At 39.6% G+C, this 12063-nt stretch overlaps 1 protein-coding gene across 1 annotated transcript; it reads right to left on the minus strand.

Annotated features, from left to right (window-relative positions):
• Positions 1-10193: 10193 nt before the first annotated feature.
• On the minus strand, positions 10194-11135 carry LOC128094697 (olfactory receptor 52H1-like). The gene has a single exon (XM_052713183.1). It carries the CDS (start codon positions 11133-11135, stop codon positions 10194-10196), a length of 942 nt encoding a protein of 313 aa, XP_052569143.1.
• Positions 11136-12063: the final 928 nt, after the last annotated feature.

The raw sequence follows: 12063 nt of genomic DNA on the forward strand, positions 1-12063 counted from the left end.
TATCGGCTTGGGTTAAACGACTGTCGCAAACTGAAAACAAAAATGGTATGATAGTTACAGTGACCCACACAAACTTCCCCAATACTTTTCCCTTTCAGAAATGATCAATGTATCGTTCTTCTCTTCTCTTTGTTCATAAACCTTTGTCAAACTTTCAGCCATTTAACATGCATCATTGAAATGTTTTCTGAGAGACTTAAGTCATATTATGACTGAATCCAATCCTGACTACTGATAGCAACCCAGCAAAGTTTCCTTGGAATATTCGTGCAAGAATTACTATCACAACAAAGAATGAACCAGGTACGTTGCTCAACGGTAGAGCACTTGCCTAGCATGTATAATTTCCGATGTTCAATCCCCACAAATGCAAAAAAAAAAAAAATTATAAAAGAATGTTCCTCCATCAAACTTCAAGTATCAGTAGCTTATTCTGCCCTTCAGACATTCCTAGACTGGAGTCTATTCAAGAGAAGACAGAGTCTGACAAATGACTATGCCAGGTTTGTCCCAGGAAAGAAGAGAGAGGCCACCCCTTACCATAAATCCCAGCGAGAGACACTCAGGCTCCTGACAACACTACACAATGGCACTCTTGTCCCTGCCTAATATTTTTAATGACTCATCCTTGTGTGACTTCATTGAAACAGCAAGTTTATCATTTAAAACTCTTCCATTTTGTGATCTGATACAGAACCCTTTTGCTCCCACTCAATTTTAATTATTTCTATTTTTTTCTCCTGTTAGTATTAGAATTCTACAGTACTCTGTCCTTATCTATTGTTTGTGCAAGCTGCACCAAAGTGATCTCCACTAATGATGTGACATTAACTGGGCCCTGTTGTGAACATTCTGAAGTTTCTGATTTTAAATATAGCTATCCCTCCTTGGTTTTGGGATTAGGTATTCTCTGCCTGCCTTCTTCATCCAAATATATTATTGGTCTTTCTATTGACCCAACCCCATTCTTATTGTGATGTTTTCCAATTCAAAGACTGTTCAACATAATCAGTATTTCTATCTCTTCACACAATCTTAATCATATCTCCCTCACACACAAGAACCCTCCTCATCCCTAAATGATTATAATTTTGCAAGTGTTCACTCTGAGTATCTATGTAACCCTACAGGATTGCTCTATCCTGCATACCATCCACTCTTGCCAAGAGCTCTGTTTTCTAGTGTAAATGCATGTTTTTCTTTTGCAATTAGAAGTTTGGAAAACATCCAGAAATTATTTTCAGAAAAGGAAAAACATATTTTAAAAATATATCCCAGTTTCCTCCCCATAGTTTAGCTGTCAAGGCTGACTGTGGAAGTAGGGCTTACTGTTTCTGGAGAGAAGGTGTGGGCTAAGATCTTTCTTTCCCAACCGCAGAATGAAGAAGGTTGGAAGCCAATCACTCCCAGAAAGGAAGATACAAGGAGACTGGTGTCCACAAGTGATTTTCATTTATGCTGAAATATCTCCATTATCAGAAGATCCAGATACAGGATATTTTGATCTATGAAGATGCTTCAGAAGGGTTTAGATGAAGGTGCAAAGATTCCTGTTGGATATTCCAAGGCTGTGTATAAACTGCATTCCCCACATGTCTCGCCTCTATCAAATGTACACCTACGTGATGTCTATAGAAAAAAAGTAGAAAACTTGGAAAACCTAGATGTGGTAATTCATACTATAATCTCAGCCCTTGGAAGACTGAGGCAGGAGGATCACCAATTTGAGGACAGTCTGGCTACATGGAGAGAAAAGGAATGGGAAAGATCAGCTGTTATAAAAAAAAAAAGGAGACAACAGACTTTGTGACAAAAGTACAGTAACTAAAGTTGACTTCAAATGATGATACATAATTCTATTAATATTACAGATTACAAAGGTAAAGCCCATTGAGCCAAAGGAAACTTGGGTATAATGGATATGAATATGATAATGGATATGGATAATTAAGTCACATAAAATATGAAAAGAAAATTCTGTCTCTTCATTAAATTTGTTGTATAACAGATGAGCAGTACTAGTTATCAGTTTAACAAAGATTTTCAAAGGCTGATGATACTGAGTTCTATGAAGTGTCTGTGATATAAGGATCTGTTATAGACATTTTTGTAAAGAATTTACTGTAGAGCACTCCTGAAGATTATTTTAGCTGTGTGTATCAAAAAAAATACACATTCCCCCAGTAGCTTCAATATAGAAATGTCCCTGAAGATGTGGTTATACAAATCCAGAAAAGCAAGGATATACTGTGACAACAATTACAACATGAAATTCAAATAAAATTATAAAGTGGAAAATGAGCATTGTTCAGATGACATGCATTTACACCTCAACTGAAAACTTATAGTGTATCCATTCACAGTGTAATGGGAAAGTATTCAGACTTTAAGAAGAATGAGGTAAAGCTGTGTGCATGAGAGGCAAAACCACCAGATTACTTTTGTTAAATCAAGACCAACTGGAACACACTGCTGCTATATGTCAGTAGCACTGATGGACACCACATCAGCATTTACATCAAAATTCCACAATATAAGTCAGCTGTTCTACGAGTGTATTGATGGGGACATAATTTTTTAAAGTTAAGTGGAGAAGGAATTTTTAACTTTTAACTTTTACATACATATATTATTAATATATCTGGTATCATATATATGTACTTTGTTTTAAAAAGAAAGACACCATGCCTTTTTCTGGGAATGGTGTTTCACACCTATAATCCCAGCACCTGGAAGGAGAGGCAGGCATATGAGTTCCAGGCCAGCCTGGTGTACATAATAACTAAAAGAAATTTTCTGCACAATTGAAATGATACACCTAAGTGGGAATGAATAGTAAGGGCCACCAAGATGGCTCCACAGGTACGTGTGTTTGCTTGCTACCAAACCTGACTACCTGAGTCCATCCCCAGGACCCACTTATTCAAAGGAGAGAATTGACTCTTCAAGTTGTCTTCTGACCTCCACACATGTCCTGTGGTACATGTATAAACACACACACACACACACACACACACACACACACACACACACACACACACGATAAATGTAATAAAATTTTTGCAAGTTAAAGAGAGGGGGCTGGAGAGATGGCTCAGAGGTTAAGAGCACTGGCTGCTCTTTCAGAGGTCCTGAGTTCAATTCCCAGCAATCACATGGTGGCTCACAACCACCTGTAATGAGATCTGGTGCCCTCTTCTGGCCTGAAGTCATACAAGCTGTATATATAAAAATAAATAAATCTTTTAAAAAAAAGTTAAAGAGAGAAATGGAGGAAGGAACGATTTTATAATACTAATATTTTACAGAAACTCTAATGTTTCAACAACTGAAGTTAAACTGAAGATATTCAGAAATAATATATAAATTAACAAATATTATTCATGAATACTCAGAAGTATGAATTGGCCAACTTATGCAAAATAATAGAAAAGGTTCTCATAAATGATCTCCTCCTAAGTAACACCTCATTCAGACAGTGTAATTAAGACTGTTTTTACTTGATTTTTGGGGGGTTAGAACATTTGCCCTCCTAAAAAGCCTAGAAATGCTTTGAGGAGAGCACTGAGATGCACTAAGATTTAAGCTGATGGACACTCGTCTTTTACACCATTGTCCTATGTGAAGGTATGTTGTAGAAATATATTCAAAGCTGTAATCTTACCCCTTCTATCTCATAGAGCCCACCTTTGCCACAGCTCTTACTCTTCACTCCACCAGCCCCAGTTCTCTCCAGACCTACCAGTTGTACTTCCTCAAGGACTTCCCACCAGTTTATGCCTTGGAGGTCTGGTCCTTTTGCAAAAGCAGAGTTAGGACCAGAGACTGCGAAAACACAGCAAGACAGAAGAAGTCGTCTCAGAGTCAGGGAAGAGAGACACAGGGACAAAAGTAGCATATAGGGGACCATGCTCACAGCAGAGAGGAGCTAACGCAGAGCCTACGGGTGAAGTGTTGATAAACATGCCTTGTCTTCTCCAGGGATCACAAACTAGAGGAACAGAGAGTCTCAAAGCCTGGGAGACTTAGATACCGATCTCCCAGGTTAACCTCGGACATGAGAAAATATCCAATCAAATTAACACCTGGCAGCTTAAGAACCGATCCTGCTCATGTTAGTGGAAGTTTGGAAGGTGTACAGTGAAAAATCAGAATGCCTTTTCTTTTTCCTTTCCAAGATCTATGGCCAGCACTCTTATAATAAGGGCTGAATTAAGCAAAGAAAATCATTAAAATCACATTTATTTAATGTTCACATGATGAAGGAGAATTAAAAAACAAGGACCCCAAGAGCTGGGAATTGTGTGTTATTATTTTAGGCTTAGTTTTTTTAAATATAGTAAGCCATTACTGGTACTAAATTAGGTGTCTTATCAAAGTCTACTTGACTCATATTCTTGCTGACCTCTCTGTGTGGTAATAATTTTCCTCAGGTAGCAGATACCACACTTCCAAAATGTGGCTTTTCTGATATGCTTTCAGGAAAGGTATAGCATGACCTCTTTAGATTTTATGACTTGCTTTGGGCTAGAATTCTAGTTTCCCTGATCAGCTTTAAAGAAGAATTCTATCTTCCACAGCATGCTTCTGGGGAGTAAGTAGGGGATGGAGAGTGAGAAAGGGAAGAAGTCAGAAGGAACATTTCACTTCCTGAAGCCTTTCTCATTTCCTTCAGTTCAAAGTAGTTGCATACCAAGGAACTGCACTTTGGGATATCATGTACAGATATCAGGAACACCAGCAGAGAGACAGGGCTGAGTGCTGATCTAGAAGCTCCATGAGTACAAGAACTAGCAAGCCATCTGTCCCAGGACAGAATTCCTTAAATGACTTGTTTTTGTTACCTTCTGCATCGTGGATATAAACAACTTAATCATGAGTGGTCATTAAGTATTGTTGAACTGAAACAAATCCTCTTGGAAACTTAGATAACAAAACTCTGGGGACATTTGTATCATTGACTGCCATCTTTGAAGGTTCGAGGTAGCCTGTATTTCTAGACTTCAGCACCCACTCTCTCGGTAGCTCTCTCATCCTCCCTCTGCAGTGAATCAACACTAACTTTGGTTGAGTCCATTAGTCATATTATAGGGTATTAATCTATTTGTATGGAGTAAATCTCTAGTACAGATAAAATTCAGGTTCAAAAGTACTAGATACCCAGTTCCTGAGTTCAGTTTAGCCCTTTTAGCAGGGAAATCTTTCACATAGCCTCTCATGAATCTAACAAGGAAATCTACTTTTCAAGTCCAGAGCTGGAATTCAGTTCTTGCTCTGTTCTATCCTTCCTCAGAGCTCCAAGTCAATCTAATCAGTTTTCATATATGTGTAAGGATAAAGATAATTTGGAAATGTTTAAAGACAAGTCCTAGAGTCAGACATGGTGGCACACACCTGTACTCCCAGCAAAGGAGCCTGAGACAGGAAGATTGTCTGAGCTATTTAAAACGTTCAAGGTTAGTCTGAACCACATACCAATGCTCTATCTCAAAGACTCCGCTAAATAAATAAATATTAAAAATAAAGGGAAGTTCTGCATATTATATACTGTAACAATTATCATCATTCTACAGGGAGGGGATGGGGGGAGATAATCTCTCTGTAGGAGTAGTCTCCAAGTTTCCTGACTGTATAGACTAACTAATGAGTCTAGGCAGACTATTTTCATGAAAAATACGGATTTTTCTCATTAACTAAAGGCCATTTGGGTGCACATATAAGGCAAATACTTACTGAATGTTCACTGCATACCAGATACGTTGAAGATGATGGAGTGAATAAAGAAGCATGCTTAACCAATGCAGCACAGAATCTTAAAAATCAGTACACTTATAATCATCTCACTGAAGTTGTAATAGAGTATCCAGGAAAAAATATGGAGAAAAGAGAAAGGAGAAATCATGTGGATTTAAATATCTAAAACAAGGTAAGTTGTGGTTGATACATTGTGAACCCCAATAAACTTATCTGGGGGTCAAAGAACAGAACAGCCACTATATTAAACATAGAGGTTAGGCAGTGGTAGCACAAGTCTTTAATCCTAGCATTATGGAGGCAGAGATCCATCCGGATCTCTGTGAGTTCAAGGCCACACTGGAAACAACCAGACATGGTGACACATGCCTTTAATCCCAGCACTTGAGATCTCATGTCTTACTTGGGAAAGACACACACCTTTAATCCCAGGAAGTGATGGCAGGAAACAGAAAAGTATATAAGACGTGAGGACCAGGAACTAGAGGTTTTTAAGCTTTTAAGCTTTCAGCAGCAGTTCAGCTGAGATCCATTCCAGTGAGGACTCAGAGGCTTTCAGTTTGAGGAAACAGGATCAACTGAGAAGTTGGCAAGGCGAGGTTAGCTGTGGCTTGTTCTGTCTCTCTGATCTTTCAAAATTCACCCCAATAGCTGGCACTGAGTTTTTTATTTAATAAGACCTTTTAAGATTTGTGTTACAGCAAGTGTGGTGAAATTTATTGTTTTAATTAATGAATAATACTATCAACCTGCCTCATGGGGTTATTTTCAGCAATTTCCAAAAAACTAGAGAAAAAGACTTTAAAGTCTAGGAATAGGGGCTAGATTATATAGGAAAGACAGGTGAGTTTAGGACACAAAAAACAATGGACTAAATAATGCACTGCAGGAAATAAGGTTAGAAAAGAAAGAAAATGTTAGCAACTCCAGTTAAAAACAGTGTGTAGCATGAATCTTAAAAGTTCTTATTAATAAAATCAAACCCAGGGCCAGTTATTGGGGTGAAATGCTGGATGGTCAGAGAGACAGAACAAACCACAGCTACCTCACTTTGCCGGATCCTCAGCTGGTCTTGTTTCCTCAGACTGGAGGCCTCTGAGTCCTCATCCAGAATGCGTCTCAGCTGAACTGTGCTTCTAGAAGCCTGAAAGCTTAACCAGTCAAATGCTTAACCAGGCCAAAATGCTTCTAGTTTCTGGTCCTCATGCCTTATATATCTTTCTGCTTTCTACCATCACTCCCTGGGATTAAAGGTGTGAGTCACCATGCTTGGCTATATCCTTGAACACATGGATTTCTGCCTCTGGAATAGTAGAATTAAAGGTGTGTGCTACCACAGCCTATCCTCTATGTTTAATATTGTGGCTGCTCTGTCTCTGACCCCAGATAAGTTTATTAGCATGCACAATATTTGGGGGAATACAATACCACAGCAGTGTGTCACACATGAGCATCTGTAAGTCAGAGGACAACCAACCCTCTTTCCACCATGTGGTTCCCAGGGATTGAATTCAGGTACTCAGGCTTGATGTCAAGTACCAATCAGAGAACTGCTGAACCAACTCACTGGCCCAAATTTGAAAACTTTTTGAGTGTGGCCTAATAAAGCAGCCACCACCAGAGACTCCTGTGAGCTTCTAGTAGGGTATTGGACAAAACAAAAAAAAATGACACATACACACCAGGTCTAACGTGAATCTGAAGGGACTCGATATGTTCATCGTGACTAAATATGTATGATTTCATTTCCCCTGCAGATTCTAGGATGTATCCTCAGGTTTGTTTTTTAAATAAAAACAGGTTTATGCATAGCTTCCACCCAACATATACTAGCCCATGTGAGATGTGCATTGCATTGGTAAATTGTCATACTGTTTCAGCTCACCAAGAAGCTGGTTCTGAAAGTGAGGTTGCCCCACTCCCATTTTTTTTCATAAGTATATTTGCCTCAAAGTATCCTCTAAGACCACTCTAACTCTGTGACAGGAAGAAAAGACAACAACAAAACACCTCAAGGGAAAAATAATGTACCCTTCAAGGAAGATTCTTCTACAGTGGTATTGATGACTGCAGACTCACAGTTGAGAAGGAGAGACACAGAAGGCTTCTGGGACAGTCTCTCTACCTCATCCCACTTCACCCCACCCCACAAAAGAAGCAGTAGACAGGCAACCATTGAAAAGAACTCTTAAAAATTGTGTTAGTGATGCTGCAGTGTAGCTCTTCACAGTTGATGGCTTCCGGTGGGGGCAAGGTTTGAGAAGGAGTTTAAGGGGGTGGCCACTGGAAGTTTGACCATGCTCCAGTGAGTATACTGGCAACACAAATTGGACTTGGTACTTTTTCTCCTCTTTTTTCTTCTTCTTCTATTGTTTTGGGGGAGGTCAGAAGGGTAGGGGATGGACCTGGGAGGACTAGAAAGTGAATGTGATCAGGGCGTATTATTATAAAATCTCCAAATAATCAATAAAAATATTATGTTAAAATTTTAAATGGATCCTTGAGAACAGCTAGAAAGCATTTCCAACAGAGGTTACTGCTGTTTACCCTGTGGGATAGAAGTGGCTGTGGTGTGGAAGAGAAGCAGGAGAAAAAGCTCAGTCAGAACTTCCACTGACTCCACTTCCCCAGTCAGTTTCAGTGGGATGTTTGCAAGCCCCAGATTTGCTGATGTTACCTTCTGCTGCTGTTTGTCCTTTTCTGAGAGGACATTCTATTATTCAAAGGACACTCTATCTGGAACTCCAGGCGACTGGTTCAGCCAGGATCCCTCGGTGAATTTCTGCTGGATGTACTAAGCATCCAATTTGATGATGTCATGTTATCTGTCTATATGTCTACCTGTCATTTGATTTTTTTTTGCTTTGACTTGTTATATAGTTAATAAACTCACTCATTGAAAGCCCAAAGCATGACTAGCAGAGATCATTGTCCATACTACACAGAACACCATGCTAAGTCTTGTTTCATACAAAATAACAGGGCACAGAATATGATAACACAAAAATAGAACATCTAGAGCAGCTTGCTCCAAGAGTCATGGAAGTGCAGATGAATTGGAAATAAGTTAAGCATGAATCCATGTAAATAAGATGCAAGGTTTGAATATTATGAAGAAGAACATGTATACATGATCCAAGGACAATGGAATCATTGAAGAGTTTCAGAAAGGTGAAAAGTGACACACACATTGTGAATTGTAAAATGTTCACTCTGCTGTTTGTAGATGGAGCCAATTATGGGGCAAGATGGCATCTTCTTCCAAAAAGACCTTGAAATATTTATGGAGAGATAGACAATAGGTTGGAGCATAGTCCAAAGGTGAACAAAGGTGAAAATGTAACACGTATGCACATACACATACACTCATACACATGCATACACACACACACACACACACACACACACACACACACACACACACACACATGCACACACAATCACATCTCCACCAGAATAACTTATAAGCACTTCAAATTCAAATATTCAACTCAAATGCTGGACTATTTTTGCTACAGGACAGCATAAGAGAACAGAATACACACAATCAGTTTCTGCTTTAACAGCCATGTTTTTGGTGGTGCCATTTGCTATAAAGGAAAACAGAGAGGAATACACTTTTTATGAAGGGAGGTTCTAAATCAGTTATGAAGGAATTAATTTTGAAGGATTTATAATCTATGTGTGCATGTGAATTCACAAGATTATTATATATATTGTTCAGAGTTCAGAATTACTGAAACCCCTATAAGCATAGTAGGTCTATTAATATGTTGTATAATCTTTACAGCTCTTTCTTCTCATCTGTAAACTAAATTAACTAGCATTACTTTTTCAAAATTATTTTAATTAAATATATTACTACTAAAAAACCACAATAAGTCACAAAAAATGATTTTTCTTCAAGCATGCGATTAAGAAAATTAGGAACAAAAGAGAAACAACTCTATTTAATCCAACAAGGGCAGGATAAAAAGGAATTACAGAGAGATGCTTGTCTATTTCATTCATTTTCTAAACAAGTAAAGGAAACAGGAAGAACAATGGTCTGAAGAAGTGTAAGCAAAAGAAATGAATAATTCTAGCAGAAATATTAGAATTGGTAAGTACTTGAGAAGGAAAAGTACAGTACACCGCCCTTCATTCAGAAGCTGTGAAATACACAGGTGGTAGGAAACGCCAGTCCTTCAAGTATCTATCAGTAAGAAACGCAAACCTCAGTTGTGGCGTTGCTCACTAGCACGAAAGATCATCAGCTTCATCCACCAAAGAGTATGACAACTCAAACAAAAGAAGCCTCCATTTTTCCAGAGGGCTGGTAGGTCTCTCCCCTCTCCTCTTCACCTGCTCCTTGAACATGGATCAGTTGCATTTCAAATGAGCAGGAGATAAAAGTGTCACCACATCGGTGTTACCTAACTTTAGTTCTCAGTGCCCACTCATTGTGTCTTCCTCAAAGAGAAGAGAAGAAGGAATTTGTCCTGGATCTGCTTGGTCTTCACTCCATAAACAACTGGATTTAGAGCCGGAGGGATAGCCACATAGAAGTTGGCAAATAAGATGAGAACATTACGAGGGACACTGTGCCCAAAACGATGAGCAAGAATGGAGAAGAAGGCAGGTGTGTAGAACATGAGGATGACACAGACATGGGAACCACATGTGCTCAGGGCCTTTTGGCGGGCACCCTGGGAGGAGAGCAGAAAAACTGCCCTGAGGATGAAGATGTAGGATACAGCAATCAGGATGACATCTGAGATGACAGTCATGAGAGGAACAGAAAACCCATACCAGATGTTGACAGAGATGTCTGCAGAGGAAAGCCTGGCAACGCCTATATGCTCACAATATGTGTGAGGGATAACACGTGTCTTGCAAAATGGCAGCCGCTTCAGCAGGAATACATCTGGCAGGATGACTGAGAAGCTCCTCACAATAATGCTCACCATAATCTTGACCATCACCTGCGGAGTCAGGATGGTGTTGTACCTCAAGGGCAAGCAAATAGCCACATAGCGATCAAATGCCATGGCTAACAGGATAGCCGAGTCCACTACAAAGCTGAAGTGCAGAAAAAACATCTGAGTGAGACAACCAGAGAAGGTAATTTCTTGGGAGCCAAACCAGAGGTTGCTGAGCAGTTTGGGTACTGTGGCAGTGGACAAGATGAGGTCTGTGCTGGCCAGCATGGACAGGAACATGAACATGGGCTCATGGAGGCTCTGCTCCACTGCAATCAGGTAGAGGAGGATACAGTTGCCTACAATAGCCACAACATAGATGATGCAAAAGGGAATCCCGATCCAGATGTGGAACTTTTCCAAGCCGGGTATCCCAACAAGGATGAAAGAAGTTGGGTTGTAACAGCTTAGGTTGTACATGTCCTCTGTGGGATCTGCTGGTTCTTGAGCCTGAGGACAGAGATTCTTTCAGAATCATTTATAAAAGGTAACAGTTCCACTCTAGTGCAGAATGTTGGTAACAGGCCAGCACTCCTGCATGGAAGCACTTCCTATTCCCAAGATGAAGAAATACCTGTAGATTGATTACTTATTGCCTAATCTATTTGGCAATGGCTTCACTTCATTTTGGTGTGCATTTATATCAATTAGTAAACAATATAAAAAGTCATTCATGGGGTTGGGGATTTAGCTCAGTGGCAGAGCGCTTGCCTAGCAAGTGCAAGGCCCTGGGTTCAATCCTTAGCTCAAAAAAAAAAAAAATAGAGGAAAAAGTCATTCATGTAAGTCAGAAAATGTGAATAAGACTCTTTAAAATAAGCTAATTTTTGAAAGTGGGAAAATGCCAAGTGTGGGGGAAGGGAAGGAGAGGAGTGAGAACAAAGAGGGAAAAGATAAAAATACAAGTATTTAAAATGCTGTACTGGGGGCTGGAGAAATGGCTCAGAGGTTAAGATAGAGTACTGCTCTTCCAGAGGACCTAAATTCTGTTCTCAGTACTCTTTTTTTTTTTTTTTAAGATTTACTTATTTATTATGTATACAGTGTTCTGCTTCTGCTTGCATATATCCCTTCAGGACAGAAGAGGGCGCCAGATCTCATTACAGAGAGCTGTGAGCCACCATGTGGTTGCTGGGAATTGAACTCAGGACCTCTGGAAGAGCAGCCAGTGCTCTTTACCTCTGAGCCATCTCTCCAGCCCTGTTCTTAGTACTCTTGTAGGGCAGATCACAATTGCTTATAACTCCAGTTCCAGGGATCTGACTTCTTCCTCTGGCCTGCACAGGCACCTGCACTCATGTCTACATATTCACTTTCATACACACACACACACACACACACACACACA

Source organism: Peromyscus californicus, unplaced genomic scaffold (genome assembly GCF_007827085.1).
Source record: "Peromyscus californicus insignis strain IS unplaced genomic scaffold, ASM782708v3 Scaffold_4__1_contigs__length_199733344, whole genome shotgun sequence".
In the NCBI taxonomy this organism is placed as follows: domain Eukaryota; kingdom Metazoa; phylum Chordata; class Mammalia; order Rodentia; family Cricetidae; genus Peromyscus; species Peromyscus californicus.